This window comes from Ischnura elegans, chromosome X (assembly GCF_921293095.1).
Source record: "Ischnura elegans chromosome X, ioIscEleg1.1, whole genome shotgun sequence".
Taxonomy (NCBI): Eukaryota; Metazoa; Arthropoda; class Insecta; order Odonata; family Coenagrionidae; genus Ischnura; species Ischnura elegans.
The window spans coordinates 47387894-47404969 of NC_060259.1; the positions used below are offsets into that span (position 1 = coordinate 47387894).

A 17076-nucleotide genomic window follows, 5' to 3' on the forward strand; every position below is an offset into this window, starting at 1 on the left:
TTAGTCTGGTTATTCTTTTCCATTTTCATGAAACTCTAGACCAACAGCGGATGGATATGCTGCTGCATGCCATTTCTTTTGGCTCTATTGATCAGGGGCGCTGTGCTTCCGCCAAGCCAATTATTCAAATGAGCCTTGGGAGTTATGGTGAAAAATTTCTATTACCCTGTAGGAAATAAAAGCACGGTTAATGCGAGTACACTCACTAAAAGCACGTTTTGAGCTCATTACTTCTGGGGACTATTAAAATGAATCCTGAAGTTTAAAAACAAGTGTTTCGTCCGTCAGATGAGTCGTAAAACAGCAGGTCCCGAGGCAAGAGGCGGAGGGCACGTTTACGACCTTGTTTTTCTCCTCTGCATTTCCTCCACGTGCACAAACCATCTCCACTAAAACTAACGGAGCAAGGCCTACGGAGAAAAAAGATCTCACCTTCCGGTTAATGAAGCAATGATTATGTGAGCGGATAAGCGTTATTGAACGAAAGTGCATTGAAAGGAGTGCCGGAATGAGTTGAACATAAAAAACCAAATGGTTGTTTTATGTTCAGGAGCTCATAAAAAGTCTTGAATATTGAAGATTACCTGTAGAGAATTATGCTCAGCATCCGAGTTACATTAATATAGCATAGTAATTGGAGGAGAGAGTAAGATCCTATGTGCCATGAGGGAAGGGTAGGAAAAGAAGATTAGATAAATACCCGGCGTCTGCATTAGCCTGCTCTTAACGAAAGGGTACTTCGGCTTAACGTCCCATCCGACGAACGGAGTAGTGTGCATGAAGTGTCCTTTACAAAGTACTCAAGTAGGGATCGGGTAGCCCGCAAAAATTAGTCACCATCGGATGTGAACCAGGATCCTCAGCGTGGGAAGCCGGTACTCGGGCCAACAGCAGACGGATGGCGTAATATTACGCACGTAGCTTGCAAAGTGATAACACTGATATTTTCATTCTCGATTAAGATAGAGTTTTAAAATTTGAGAGACCCAATATTTTCCGTTTTTCGATATCTTGAAAGCTTCTAGAGCTATTCGAGGAAAAGAACCCAGAACCTATAGCAGATAAGTTGATGGCGTCACGCAATCCTACAGAGTGGGTCACCGCTTCTCAGCTACTCCTCTCCTACTCACCTCTACCTCGCAGGTTTAGTTGTTCTTTACACTCTTGTGAGCGATTGTTGCCCACAATGAGTTGTTTCACCTGAACGAGTTACTGAATCTCAACTAATGACGTCACCAACTCAGGAAAATGGGCGTCAACTTTGGATTTTTTATTTTCAATTTAAAGTCTGTATACCGTAGGGTGGCGCATTGGCCCGCCAGCTACCGGTGTCTGGCCGGTAGCTGGCGGGCCCTGGCTACGGTATACAGGCTATGTGTGACTGGTCATTGAGGAACATTGATTGTTCGTCGTAACGTATCTTTTCCTTCCATCGATCGGATTCTTTTAGTGACTTGCTTTTTCTGGTCTGATTGAACGACCGGATTGTACAAAGAAGTACGACAACGTGGGAGAAATACATCTGTATGCTTCAAATATATTCACCGTATAAAATTTCCGATAGCGTCTTTAGCTTCGCCCTCCACACAAATTAATTCTTTCAGCGTAATTAAACGTCGGTCAAATTAAATCAGCCAATTTTGACGAATCGAAATTGGTTGCTTGATTAATGGTATCTGGAAGAGGCGACCTACAAAGCTAATAGCGCAATAGGAAAGTGTAGAGACGGAAGCTTCGATAGAAACTCAACGTTGGAACTAACCTCCTCGAAACCCTTTATAACCCAGAGCTGCTTCTGAAAGAAATTAAACTTTAAGACTTCTCATTTAAAAAATGTTCAATTTTTCTCCTCAATCGTAATTATTTTGACTGCTACATATTTCGCCGTTAAACTTAACAGCACAAAAGAACACGTTGTTTAAATATTTTCTGAATAGAGCTGAAAACGTATTTATTTTTTATATTAATGAGAAGCAAAATTGTGTTATAATGGATTAACGAAAGGTGATAGGGAGACCACAGCTTTAAGTCCCATCCAACCGACGAAGTGCTGTATTTGAAGTTCCCGCCATAAAGTATTCAACGAAGGATCAGGCAGAATCTAAAGTATCTAACCCGGGCTCACGGGTAGGAAGTTAACAATTTTCATGTTTCGTGCACATGCGAGTGACTTCGGTAGGTACATAGGTAGCCATTTTATTTTAAACAAGTCGATTCTTCATTTTAGAATATACTTTGTGGTATTCTACTGTATTTTTTATTATTTGTCTAACGCGTTACATCGCCTTCAGCATCCCTAGGAATTTTTAATCTATTGTTTGCATCAACAGTAAGTAATTGTTTTAGTTGAGTTTATAGGAGTTTAACATAAAATATTAATGAGTAAAAAAATTCAGTCGTAGCAGAACCCTATGAACCCTTGTAGTGTGGACCCGGTCTGGAAACCATGCAATATGCTCCGCCAAAGTACTGCCGCAAAGAGTGCAAGGTAGATTCTAAAATGAATGTTGCGTACTTCTACGAAGTGAAGGCAGAGGCTGTTAGCTATAAGTTGATCCTTGTTCATTAATACGAAAGAATACAGTGGGGGGAATCCTACCCACTGCCATATAATCTTCGTGCTTTGGGTGCGCGCCCAAGATTCAGTACGTGTTTGCAGTGTTTAAGAGACTCTTTAGCTCCGAGAAATTTGTCCCCCTAGGGAGATCAAGATCACGTGACCCCGCTGGAGCCACGAATTAAAGGAAGCTCGCTAGTCAGCGCTCGTACTTCCATCCCTTGTTGCAAGCAATCACCTGATGGAAGAGCTTGAGTGCAACTCCCGACTCAGCGATATAGTCTTAATGCGTCCATTTGATTTTGAGGCCCGCATCAAGTAATGACTCGGGCTTGTTTACTGCTAGCTTTTTAGAGATTGGGTATACTTTTATATCCCATGCATTTATGGATCATTTGGTTTTCCTTGCGCAATGCCATAGCTTTTCTTTCGTGCAATTTTATTTTGAGGTACAAAATTGATAAAAACCGAACTGTAAGTCGCAAATGAAATGCCTCATAAGGAATTAGATGTAATGCTCTAGCATCTACCGCAAATGCTTCAGAGACTTAATTACAGTTTATTTCCTGCACGAAATAATCGCGGCATTAAAATTGAAAACGATTCCTTCTGGAGCTTATAAATATCACCAATGCTTGTAAATATCAGCACTTTCCGACGAGATGTTTAAACCTAGAGTACAGACTGTCTTACTAACGCCCTCTTCTAAGGTATCAACAAGGATATTTATCATCTCTCGAACCCTGAGATTCCTCTGGTCACTTTCATGTGTCCTTCCTCCTTTACTCTTTTGAATTTTTTCTTAAAATTCCCTGATATCCTCTCCTCAACAACAATTCCGTACATTTCACCCTCCTGCAGCTATCTTAGACGTTTACACTCTCTTTCCTGATCTGTTTCCCATATTTTTTCCACTCCACGTCTAAAAAAAGAACGCCCTGTGAATTGAAATAGTTTTCTACCTAACCTAACTAAAGTCTCCTCGTTCTGGTTCATAGACAATGAACTTTACAAAAATACTAACATCTCGAATCTCCCCGATAGGACTACGTAATAATTTACTTTCTTCAAAGGAACAAGAAGTCCTTTTTTACTCATCGATAATTAATTTTATATAATTCCATATAAAAATATTACTATCTCGTTTTAATGATTAATAACATCTTGGAGTATAGGTCTGGGAAAGAAAGGCAAAAAATGTTTGCCGAGATTTCGATATATTTCTTTCAGCTTCATAAGGGCAATGAATCGTAATGGTTACAATAAATGAATATATGAAGGCATGACCGATATTTTGCAATAATAAAATAAAAAAATAAAAAATAATTCGATTGCACTAAAATGAAAAAGAAGGGACCAGAATTTTGACGTACCTTATTTTCAATTTGTTTACCGATTGTAACTAAGCTATTAAAATATCATAGTTATCATCAATTTAGATTTATCAAGTAAATTAATTGGAAAAAAGTGAAAATAAGGTATGCCAACAATCTTGACCCTCTTTTTCATTTATTTTCAGTTGATTTACATTTATATTTTATTATTGTAAAAAAACATTGTAAAAATCGTTTTTGCCTTCATGTATTAATTCAATGTAACCAATATGTTTCTTTGCCTTGCTGAAGATGTAAGAATTAAACATTTTTGCATTTCATTCCCAGACCTATACTCCATGACGTTATTAATTATTTTATAACTGAGATTTATTTTGTTTTTAATCGCAATTCCTAATCTCCTTGGAAACCACCACCAGAAAATTTTTAATCGTTTTCGATAGTCTTGGTGCCTTAAAATTTTATCGCAAGCCCCTCATCTAAAAAAAGTCCTCGTGTTCAGTTTCTCTCAACTGCCCCATCTCCATCCAGATCGCACCATACACTCATAATATCTTCCTCCTGCTGTTATCGCGCGAGTTGTTAAATTTCCCTCATCCTTATTTCCAGCTCTTTTCTCATAAACTCCTCGCCATCTCCCATCGGAATGTGTCTTGCCACACCTGCGCTACCAAAATATGTACCATCTTACAGTCCTCGAAGTGTTCACCTACAAAATTGTAGCCGATTACGAGCCATTTAGTTCCTTTATCTCCGGACATGTAACTATTTTTATTCCAAGAACCTAAAAATCAGAATTGACCACTGAATTCTTAACCGGAATGGATCAATCCTGCGACTGAACGCGGGTATGGCTTGTGATGAGTGGGAACAGCAATTTAGAGATAGATTGTAGAACAGACAGGTACAGAATGTCATTTTTTCCACGATCAATTAGAGATTATAACGGCAGCGATAGAACTCATAAATAGATTGCATGACTTGCAGTGTAGCCAGCTAACCTATGTAAAACTTAATGCATGTTTCTTAATTTTATTATCATTTATAACAGCATATAGTAGTATAATTTATTAGTATACGTGACGTTTTTGGACGGTGTGGTGTGCATGCGGGAATCCAATGAATGCTGGTGATTGATTACCCCCTGCAAACACCCTAGAGGTGGCTCGCAGGGTATTACGTAGATGTAGATGAAATGGAGCCAATGGGAGTAAACGCAACCTTTGGCGACTTAAATATGTGGAAATCAATATCGTATCGAATAAAAGAAAAGTCGTATTTTTTGCACTAAAAATGTTCCTCTACCGATCTCAACGCCTTTGATGCACGCTCAAGAGGACTCGCCCTTCTCTCGAGACTATCGCAGATGCGTTTAAACGATTTGATTTCATTCAGAAGTGTGGAAAAAAATCATGCTGGCGTTTTATTTAATAATTTGCGTGAATTCTGTTCCAACTATGGGCTCTAAAGTTGTGTTTGTCCAAAAAGAACCGAACCCTTCGTTCTGATACGCAGCGAAACCTTTTTCCAGAACCCATTGTATCATTTCTAGTCCGTATGCTAGCATATATGGGATCATTCGGTTATACTGCTACTAGTAGCTGGAATGTACTTGTAAGTAAATGCGGCTGATGGCGGGATATTGACTTTCTAGGACAATGTCACAGGTAAAAGGCATCAAAGACTTACCCTCATGTCCTGGAAACTGTCTTGGGGAACACACTGATTCAGAGCAATGACAGGCTATTTCAGAACTGCCGTGTGTCTCAGTCATCAAAATTTTCTCTTCCTTCAGTTGGTGATCTATTCACCGTATAATTATATTTTTTTTTAATCCGAACAATCAACATTGCAAGTATTTTTTATATTTAAAATAGAAATGGATGAACAGGGAATCCATTTTAGGCATTTCCCGCATTGGGATACCTCAAAATGATTTACAATATGAATTAAAATTAACTGTGGCAGTGAAACGAACTAGAAATAAATACACGAAAGAGAAATTATTATAGTTAATTCTAAACTTATTGTGCCAACAAAAATACGATTAATGTTAATTGTAATGTGAACAAAAAATCAATCTGGATTTTCTACATTGAATATTTTTCAAACTCTTATCATAAAAGGTATTTATGTATTATAACCTCTTATACTATCCAACAATGTAGGGAATACCTTTGGCCAAACAGATAAATGAGCATTTGAACAGGGTCAAATTCAGCCCGGACAAAATATTCATGTTTGTATATCTTTAGTTGCATTAATTGGTTTTTGCTCCTTCTTAAGGGTTATTTCCAATTCTAAGATAGAAAAATTTCAATACTTTGTAATCGTAAATATAGCGTAAAGGTAGAAACTGTATATCAACAAATATGGAGACGCCAACCTCCTATTTATTGAAATTATCTACGGAAAGAGACAATGCAAGAGGAAGACTAAACTCAACAGAAGTAAACAAACGAGCATATCAATGATAATTATATTTGCACTTCCCTTTTTAATTTCAAAATTAATTTTTTCATAAACCGAAATTCCAAAAAAATATTCCTCCTTTATTTACCATTCATCACCAGCTCCCTGCAGTTAACCGATTTAATATTGTAGGGTTGCTTTTTTCGACTTAATTACATCCAAGTTCTCCCTCTTTGAATAAATTGATGGTCGGTTGACGATTCGTATAAAAACTGAAGTATAAACATGTTGTGCGGCCTTGATGAAGTTCTTGATCACTTTGTTGCTGGACGAAAACTAGTGTTTCTTTGATCTCGACCAATCAACATATCAATGGGTAATATACAGAGCAAGTTAGTAAGTATAAATGTGTAGGAAGCGTGCTGACTGACAACTGGAGGAGTAAAACAGAGATGAAGACAAGAATAGCTATGGGAAAGGTAGCATTTAATGAGGGGAGAGAGGTATTCTGTAGCAGCGTGAACTTAGGGCTGAGGAATAGAATGGTAAAATAATATGTGTGGAGTGTTGTGTTATATGGATGTGAAACATGGAAATTGGGATGAAGAGATCTGGAAAGGATAAATGCTTCTGAGATATGGGTGTAAAAAAGGTTGGAGAGAGTGAAGTGGGTGGATAAAGCGAGGAATGAGGAGGTGCTGGATAAAGAGATGGGGAGGAAAGAACATTACTGAGAACTGTAGTAAAGAGAAAAGGGATTGGATGGGGCATTTTTTAGAGGGAAGGGGATTTCGAATGCTACAGTTGAGGTAACAGTGGAAGGAGAAAAGAGGAGAGGAAGAAAAAGGCTGAAGACGACAGGCGCAGTGAGGTTAGAAAGAAGGTACAGGGAAACTAAACTTCGTTAGAACACCTTACAAATACGCTTCACGCTAGGCGAAAATGTTGTGGGGGCCCCATTAGCTTGGGGCCAATGGCGATCGCCTACCAGCCTACCTGGCCAGAGAGCCCCGGGTGCAAATTCCTTTCTCATTTCAAGTAAGGTCTATAATAAAGAATATGAGATATCGTTCAAGGCTTCCTCAGATTAATGAGAGGGTTGATGGTCAGGAATGAAGAATGTGTGTGGCAATGATAATCGAAGAGTAAAGTGAAAGATAGGATGAAGGTTATTTGATGATAATCGAAGAGAAAAGTGGTAGAAAAAGGATAAAATGATATTTAGCATTTAATCCTACATATCTTACATAGCTCATTCAGGGCATAGGGCTTCAGTCCAGCTATCTAAACCGTCAGCGGTAAGCAGTCAACAGGAGGTATGCCAAATACTGGGTTAAGAATTGGGAAGAAAAGAACATTACTGAGAACTGTAGTAAAGAGAAAAGGGATTGGATAGGGCATTTTTGAGAGGGGAGGGGATTTGAATCCAACAGTCGAGGGAACCGTAGAAGGAGAAAAGAGAAGAGGAAGAAAAAGGCTCAAGATGATAGACGCGGTGAGGTTAGTGAGAAGGAACAGGGAAACTAAAGGGGAGGCCTTGGACAGAGTGAGGTGGAGACGACTATTGTGTTTGGGACCTTCCGGTGGGTAGAGAACCAGTTGATGATGAAGATCTCGACCCTTATAAATGACTTCATATTACAGACTTTAGCCTCCCTTGGAAAGTAGTTCGGCCCAATGAAGTTCCAGTAAATTGTAAACAAGTCCTGGACAAGAGTTGATTTGAAGTTTTCAAGCTATCAATCGTTCGGGATTGAGGAAGGCTAAATAGAAGGATTTAAACATTTCCATATCCTTACCATCTCCTTCCTCACTCTTATTTCCAGCATCCCCTCAATCTTATTTACATTGATATTTAATCTTTCCATTATTTGCTCTCATTTTCAAGAAGGCGACCTTGGTTCTAGGTAGAATATTTGTGGCACAGGCCCGAAGAATTTAGAATTCGATAAGGGTATGTGGGATGAGTTTCGGATGAGAAAGTAAAAGAAAGGTGCTGATCCACACTAGTCCTACCACACCTTGAATATACAGTGAGCATATGGTATCTAGTGCAGAAGGACTTAGTCCTGAAATGAATAAAAGACAATGGAAAGCTGCGCGATTTGTCAAAAACTGCTGCGGACGTGCAGAGAGCTTTACCCAGATGTTAAGCGAATTAGGAAGGGAACCGCTAGAGACTCGGAGGCTGCGCGCTAGTCTTAGATTGCTTGAACAATTGAGAATAGATATCTTTCAGGGCAACACGGGGAATATTGTCTTAGAACCCCGCTATATTTCCAGGTCCGACAAAAGCGATAAAGTAAGAGATATATTTTTCCGAATGGATGAATATAGGAATTCGTTTTTCGCCCAGACTATGAAGGACTTAAATGAATGGTAGTCGTAATTTTATCTTTAATATTTAATTTTCATAAGTAAACGGCTGGTGTCCTAGCACTCCCTTCCACACGCCTTTTTAGACGGCTTTCGGGGTAGAATGTAGATGTAGGTACATCTGGCGCACAACAATGACACTGATATGAGTACCATTTTTACCTTAGCAATGGGGAAAATTAGAAAACAAAATCATTATAATAATATTTATTATACAATATTACATTGTAAATTAGGCCACATATCCCACAGCCATCACGAAAAATGATTATAATGTATTCTCAGCTTATGTCATATCATACTCCTCAGAACATCCTGCAAATTTTAAATTAGACAGTTGTTTCTAAATATGCAACTTGCTAGCCATTTACTCAAGTTTTGTCTAGTCGAAACACACAAATTCATACAAACGAAATATTGGAATTCTACCAGAAACACAATTTTGGTATTTTAAGGTCTCTTATTGAATACAAATGAACAGCTGCAGGCAACTCATCTTTTTTTAATGATCAATTCTTTCCGGGTATTCATTGTTACGAGACTGTGGTAAGGTGAATTATTCAGTCTTTTAACACGGGGAAGATATCTATATTGTCAGAAAAATTATGCGAGAAGATGTAATATAAGAGGCTATTAACATGATAAGGTAATTATAACGGAATATTTCGTTTTTAATTACATTAACATATGAAAGGGCATAGGATATAATACACTTTTTTAAACGATAGACGAATAGAGTTCGCATGCAAGTGAATGGAGTATGGAAACAGCAAGAATATGGTAAAAATAAACAGGGAAATACTTTATTACGATTTTAAAGCAAGCATATTGTAGGAATATCAGACGACACTAGGTAAGATAGCTTATTTTATTAACAAATGCAAACTTTTTCGTGCAGCAATGTCCGTTTTACATTCAATATAAAAAAAGTGTTGTCTTTAAGTGAATTATGAAGTGGACGGTACAGGAACAAATGAGTGCCCATTTATTGATGAAGCCTGTTGAGATAAGGCTTTGTAAGATCAAAATTTAGCCATTCGCACGATTTGTTTGGCCAGTCGAGTCACTACCGCCTCACTGGTGAAATCTTCTCGAGTCTTCCACCGGGGGAGTTACTTATAGGCCGAAGTTTCGATGACTGCCCCTGCCATCGCCCTCAGGGCATGATAATTCGATAATTGATGTTAGAGGCGGCCATCGAAAAGCCAAATCTGAATTGCTTGTTGGCCAATGTTACGATGGATGCCTCAGCAATCATCTTTAGGGCATGGCTATCCGACGATGGCAGAAGCAGCCATCGAAACGTCGGCCTACAAGCAACTCACCCGGCGGAAAACCCGAGAAGATATAACCACATCATTCGCCGTGAAAGAATAAAGCCATTCTACCGCTTCTCTTTTTCGCTCTTGAAATGCCCGAGGGCCGCAACCCCGCGGGCCGCCCCACCTTTCTCGCGGCCCCGGGCGGCCGCCACCTCCAACCCGCCCCGGGCCAGTTGGTTGAAGTCGATGATGGAGAGCGACGGTGGCGGAGCGGGTCTGGGCGCGGGGGCGGGCCGCACCGCCTCCGGGCACACCACGCCGCCCCCACCAACCTTGCGCCCCGCCAGCCTTCTCACACCCCCGAGACCGTTGAGCGCGGGTGCGGCCACCTGCCGCACCGGCACCGCCAACTGCCGCTCCCGGGACGACCTCGGCGGAGGCGGCGGGAGCCGCAGCACGAGCTGCCCCACGCCGCGTGCCGTGGTCCGCGGCGAGCTGTCACCCGACGCCGCGCCGTCGCCGCTCGCCGCCTCGTCGCTGCTCCCGGACGAACTGCCGCGCTGCGAGCGGGTGAGCTGCCGCAGGCTGAGCACGGCGTGGGTGCGGGACGGGGCGCTGCGGCCCGGCCGATGGCGCGGCCGCGGGCGACGGTCCGCCGACAAAGATGCGGGCAGGCTAGTGGGCACAACGCCCACGAACTTGTAGTAGTCTAGGTAGGTTCGCGCCACGTTGCGGCCCAGCCGATAATCTGCATAGGCTAAGGAGTCCTCGGAACTGTCACAGTAAAAACTTGGTAGGACTGGCTCAGAAATTTTTTATAATCTACAGTTTGTTTTTGATTTTAAGCCACCATTAGGCACAAGAATAGGGAGGTTTCCTATAATTTTTTAATTGCCTAAATCGAAAGATTATTACTCCTGGAGTACGCATTTCACGCTTTAAGATTTTTAAATGCCGATATCTATTTTTCACGATTAAACGGAAAGTTAACATTTTCAAGCACGCGAAAACGCGACGACTAAGTATGAATGCTGGGAAAACCCCGTGTGACGTCATTCTGGTTTCCGCCCCCACCGTGTGAGGTGACCTTGGAGCGAGGATATTGTACGCCCCTGCGGTGCTGGCTGCTAGCAGGTAGCAGAGTACCCTGCTAGCAGGTAGCGATTAGCTTAAATATGGATTATTAATACCTTATCAAACGAAGGAAACTTTCCGACCATAGCTAGTTTTAATAAGTGATTATTAAGAGATGTTTCCCTGAGCTCTGTGCCTCATGCATGCATTGGTAATCTCAGACGATGTAAAAATCCTATCTACTCTTATAGAAACTAGGTCCCTATGACGTCACGTGGAGTGGCATCGCATGGGCGCCAATCTGGCCTTTTTCAAATATAGTTAAAATTGACCATTGCCATTCGTCTAAACTGGGAATTCTAAAACCAAATAATTTGTATATTATGAATACACTAATGATGGGTAATGAATCGCAATCAATGCCTTTCTTTTTCTTTGATGAAGGAAACTACCCTATTGCCCATAACTCAATCACAATTTCCTTCCAATACATCTCACTAAATAAAATGAACCGGTGGACTGTCCTCTGAACTGCAACAGTTTAATCTAAATAGGACTAGTTTAGATATTTATTGTAATCTACAGAATATTTAAGATTTTAAGCCATCTCCAGGCACAAGCACTGTCTATAATTCAATCATGATTGCCTTCCACCACAACTCTCTAATAAAATTAACTAATGGATTGTCATCGGTGGCAATCTGGAGCTTAAATTATGAATTAAGGATTACCGGATGGTATTTTGCTATAATATGGTAGGTCTGGAATTTAAAAGACCTTTAAATATTAATTTAAATTAATTTCTGAAATATAAAAAAAAAAAATTCTCTATCATTGGCGTAAGGTCGGGGCTTAGGCATAGATGTTGAGGAAGGAACAACCGCTCCACCATCGATTTTCCAAAAGTCCGTCAATTGCAATATTTTCAACGCCGGGCATTGTTTCGCAGTGACCGAGATTATAAAACTATATAGTATTTCCTCGGTCGAGCTGTCATTCTTTGTGGATGCTTTGGAATGCATAGATCCTGGTTCATTTCTGGATAATGTCGACTTATTATTTTTGATTTATATACCAACATCCGCTAACTTAAAATTTATAAAATATGCATCTATATAATAGGCTGGGAGCCACCTCCACCAAAGGGAGTTTGGCAGGGGGTGATCAATCACCAATATGCAGCATGCATGACAATTCCCACATAGACACCACACGGGCATAAAAATATTATGCATAATAACAAAACGATGCGTGTTCATCCATGCAAATGCAAAAGTTACCAATGGTTAGTAATTCCGACTGTAAATCTATGAAATGCTTAAAAAATGAAAAAAATAAACATGAAATGTGTCGTCCAAGGCAGTGACGCCATTAATCTTATTGATGGAGACATCGTTATTATCCCTGAAAGTACTAGGAAAGAGTAACATTTTCAAATCTCTGTTTTGCGGTCTATTTCCCTGTCATGATCATGTATACTAATGTACGACGGAAAATGAAGGATATTTTTCATTTTGTCTTAGAAAAAACTCTTCTCCGAATTTACTTAATAAATTTAGCCTACGACTTGCTCTAAGCTCCTGCAAAGATTTACAACCTAACTCGCCTAACATATTGCAAAAGCTGCAAATCCATCGCAAAGGACGCATAAGCAAAACAATCACCTCACACCCATGGAATCTGTCTTTGTGAGCATTTCCCGGCACCAATATACCTATCCTACAGGTACAACTACTATGAAGAAGGATATGGTACTTTCTCGGCGAATTTTGTTGATGAAGTCTTCACGGGAAATCAGCCGAGTCAGGATTGACATTGGTGCCAACGTTTCAATGGACTTCTGTGCCATCGTCTTCAGTCTTCAGAGGACGATGGCTGATTTCCCGTGAAGACTTCATCTACAACTACTATGAAGTTTGATAACTACCAAATTGAAGGAATGCAGAACCGTTCATAAATGAAGCGGTGTGTAAATAGTGTTCGCTCATGGTGTATATTTTATTGTCTTATGCGTTATATTTTTGGTGATTGTTATAACTCTCCTGAAAACTATTGCTGTCAGTTTCTGGCATCTCTAGGGCCAGCGTGAAAAGGCCGTATGGACAGAGAGCAGGAATGTGTTAGGGTGCAAAAAGAGGCGGTCTGAGGTGAATGGGGGCCCTTGGCTGGAGCTCATGATGGGGCCCTCCCCCGGAAAAGTTTAGGAAAGTTCATGCCCGGAAATGGATTTTGACGCTATTCTGTTACTTTAAAACTAGATGAAAGTTAATAAATATAGCAATTTTGTTCGAAAATGAGTATAACGTGGGAATTTACCAGCTGATAAAATTTAATAATACGGTTCAAAATAAGCTTTGCGAATAGCCCTTAAAGAAATCAGGTTCTTTTTATTCTTCTGATTCCTTTATCTATTTATGTTTATTGGGCCTTTTTACACTTAGTATGTTGTAAATAAAGCAACCAAATGGCAACTTAGAATTTTTATAGCTGTAAGAATAAACTTTGGCTCAAATAATCTGATTCTTTCTTTATAACACCTATCAAATACGCTTCACGCTACACGCAAACGTTGCTGGGGCCCATTAGCTTGGGGCCAATGGCAATCGCCTACCAGCCTACCTGGCCAGAGAGCCCCGGGTGCAAATTCCTTTCTCATTTCAAGTAACGTCTATATTGTTGTCTATAATAAAGAATATGAGATATCGTTCAAGGCTTCCTCAGATTAATGAGAGGGTTGATGGTCAGGAATGAAGAATGTGTGTGGCAATGATAATCGAAAAGTAAAGTGAAAGATAGGATGAAGGTTATTTGATGATAATCGAAGAGAAAAGTGCTATAAAAAGGATAAAATGATATTTAGAATTTAATCTTGCATATCTTGCATAGCTCATTTAATATTCAGGGCATAGCGCTTCAGTCCAGCTATCTAAACCGTCAACGTTAAGCAATCGACAGGGGGTATGCCAAATACTTAACTACGATAAAAAAAATCATCATTCCTCATCCCAAAAACAAAAGAGCAGGGAAACATGAAGATTTTTGGACCATAAACCTGACAACGCATTCGTAGGCATTTCGAATCCTGGAGAATCAAGGGCACAAGAGTAGCAATATTGACCTTTAGTTGCTCAGAGAGAGGAAAATGAAGAAGAGCAAACCCACTTTCTGAGAATATATAGACTTGGAAGATGATTTCGCCTGCGTGGATAGGAGTTGAGGAATTGGAATGCTTTCATTCTGAAAAATGAAATGCTCTATAAATACCGAAAAATTATAAATATTCACTAAGATAGACTTGTATTGGCGTGATTATCTGATGACATACCTTCCATGCTAGCCAAAAAAGAGATGAATTTGTTGAATACTAATAAGTATGGATAGTGAAATGGCCGGATATTAGCTAAAAATAAATAGAAAGAAAACTAAGGTGTAAGCATACAGCCTAAGAGTTTAGGCCAAGGCCAACGTTAAACTAGGGCAACTCTAGCTTGATGATGTGGAAGAGATCTGCTGCGGAGGTAGCCGAGTTAATAGTGGTGGACAAGGTAAGAAAGAAATTCTCGGTAGAATGTTAGAGGCGAAGAGGAAATTCTACACTAAGAAGAATCCACCTATAGCTGAGAACAAAAGCACGGAAGCAAGGAAAAAAATCATCAAATGCCGCATCTGGATAATGTCTCTTTATGGCACGGAGGCATGTACATTGTCATCTGCAGAGAATTCAAGAGTGGAAGCGTTCGAAAGGAGGTGTTCAAAGGGAATGATGTGAATTAAATGGATCTATCGATTGGGTACTGTGGGATTCCCTAGAAAGAATGATTGGTTTTATTGATTCTTAGGGAAACTTATGAGAGCTAAAATATAATTGCCGATAACATTTTCCTCAAAGTACCATAATTATAAAATAGGTCTAACACACACAAGAGTAATTGCATGCAAAGGTCCAAACAAAAATCAAATAAATGAACACAAAGATTCCTACATTTCAAAACAACATGGACCATTGTACGGTAGGATTTATTAAAGTAGGCCCCAAATAAGTTATATAGGACAAGTTATTAAGTATTTTAAGAGAATAAATACATCAGTGTGAGAAGGATAACTAGGAGGAGAGCTGCCAATCAATCCTTGGATCTTTTAGTCATAATGATGATGGTCTCTTTGATGAATTGACTCCTTCGTCCTTATCAACTTTCTATTGCATTCAGAAGTCATTACTGAAGAAGTCATTCTTGAACACTAGGGGAATCAATGGTATAATTTTTTGCAGCATGAGTCAGGTTTTTCGTTAAGGGTTTTTGTTTTGAAATAAATAGTGAAGGATAACAGAAGTCATTCGCATTGCAAAACTCTCGAAAAATATTCCATGCAATATTTCTTAACTATGGATCTTCGCGTTCAATAACTTTTAGTCTCCAATCCAAAATGTCTTTTTCCATTTCAATGAACGAGGGACAAATTCGAACACTAATGCTTAATCATGTATAAAGGGGTCCTTTCAAAAGCAAACGGGTGGAAAAAGGTGCGCAACCATCTCGCCATTGTAGGTGGAAATTAACACCAGTCACTGCCCTCAAACTGTCCCAATAGAAAGCTGAATAAAAATAGGTGGATTAAACATGTGCCGAGTTTCGCTACTTCTTAAAAAACTGAAATAAGCTTTATTTAAAACTAGCAGGCCACCTCGAGCTGCTCAGGAAGTACCCAGAGAAGTGAGAAACTTGGAACTCAGATTTCATCATATATGGTTTTTATGTTCTCTCTTTGAGCGTATCAAGAGGTGTGACGAATTTTATTTTCTAGTACAAGCATGCTATTTGGCGTGTTTATTTGCCTCACTGCTTGATTGAAGGCTTTTTTTAATGTCAATTTGAATATTTTTATTGCAATTATGTGGAAATCCATGGTTTTATATATTCCTGCGAAACCGAATTGCGTCATTAGTCTCAAATACTATTGCGCAGCGTAGCAATTTTTCCTTTCTAATTTTCAGATAATTATGCGATTTGCCCTTACGATGCAAATTACACAGAAGTGGAACTTCAATAGCTGTAAATGCTCTCCAAGTTACAAGTTTCCTACTTCTCTGGGTACTATATGAGCAACTCCGGGTGGCATGCTAGTTTTAAATAATGCTTATTCCAGTTTTTTTAAGAAGCAGCGAAACTTGGCACATGTTAACTCATATCCGCTCACCGTAGCCATTTTGCTACATCCTACCATTCTGGCCCTTGAAGAAATCTTCCACACTCTCTTTATGCATATAATGTGTACCTTCTCAACTCATTATTTAGTTTTGCAACAAAGGTGTCTTCCAGTTCAGATCAATAAGAATATTAGGTTATTAAGGTAAAGGGCGAAATGGATCACTGGGGAGAGAAAATATTGCTTTTATGCAGTGGAAAATACACATAATACTTCGTAGGTTATTCTTTCATCTTAAAAAGCTTAAAATCTGAGTAAGCTAGAGTGGTTTGAATAAAACGTAGTTGCACTTCTCCAAAATTATTTTTAAATCTGGAAAACTTTAAAATAATTGTGGAAAAGTCCAACTACGCCTTCATTTTAATATGTCGAACTTCCACAATATCACGCCTGAATTTGTTGAACTTAATTTATCTGTCATTTAGAGGTAGCGACAGTGTTTCGGCGAGTTATAACACCACCAGGGTCAGTGCATGTCCACACGTACATTATATTAATGAAAGGGTATGGAGGGGAGGATGAGGGAGTGTGATACCAGTCGTTGACAGCTAATGTAAAGTAATACGACTCGATGGTGTTAGAAAGTTAGATGTAACATGAATGTTTTGTATAAAACTTGAATATCTGTAGAAAATCAAATTTTGTCAACCTTTATTCGGCAACGTGACATAGAGAAATAGACGATATTTTAACTGTTCAAAAGATACGACAACAAATTCATTATATCTCGCCTGAATCGTTTGAATTTCAAATAGAGTGAAGAGGTTCTTCAGTTCAGTCTAAGCGGTGAATAAGGCGAGAAGGGTCAGAAGGGTTCAGAGAACATGTTCAGACGGAAACGTATGGGTCACCTTTG

The 17076-nt window shown here is 39.5% G+C and overlaps 2 protein-coding genes across 2 annotated transcripts in view; one reads left to right on the forward strand and one right to left on the reverse strand.

Annotated features, from left to right (window-relative positions):
- Positions 1-17076, forward strand: part of LOC124170977 (ELAV-like protein 1) — a 733134-nt gene that overhangs the window by 16160 nt on the left and 699898 nt on the right. The window lies entirely within an intron of this gene.
- The window catches only part of LOC124171152 (cytosolic carboxypeptidase 6), a 297445-nt gene continuing 289246 nt past the window's right edge, over positions 8878-17076 (reverse strand). The window contains exon 12 of the mRNA XM_046550289.1: positions 8878-10689. Within this exon, the coding sequence (XP_046406245.1) occupies positions 10064-10689 (626 nt within the window). The 3' untranslated portion in view covers positions 8878-10063. The remainder of the gene's footprint in view (positions 10690-17076) is intronic.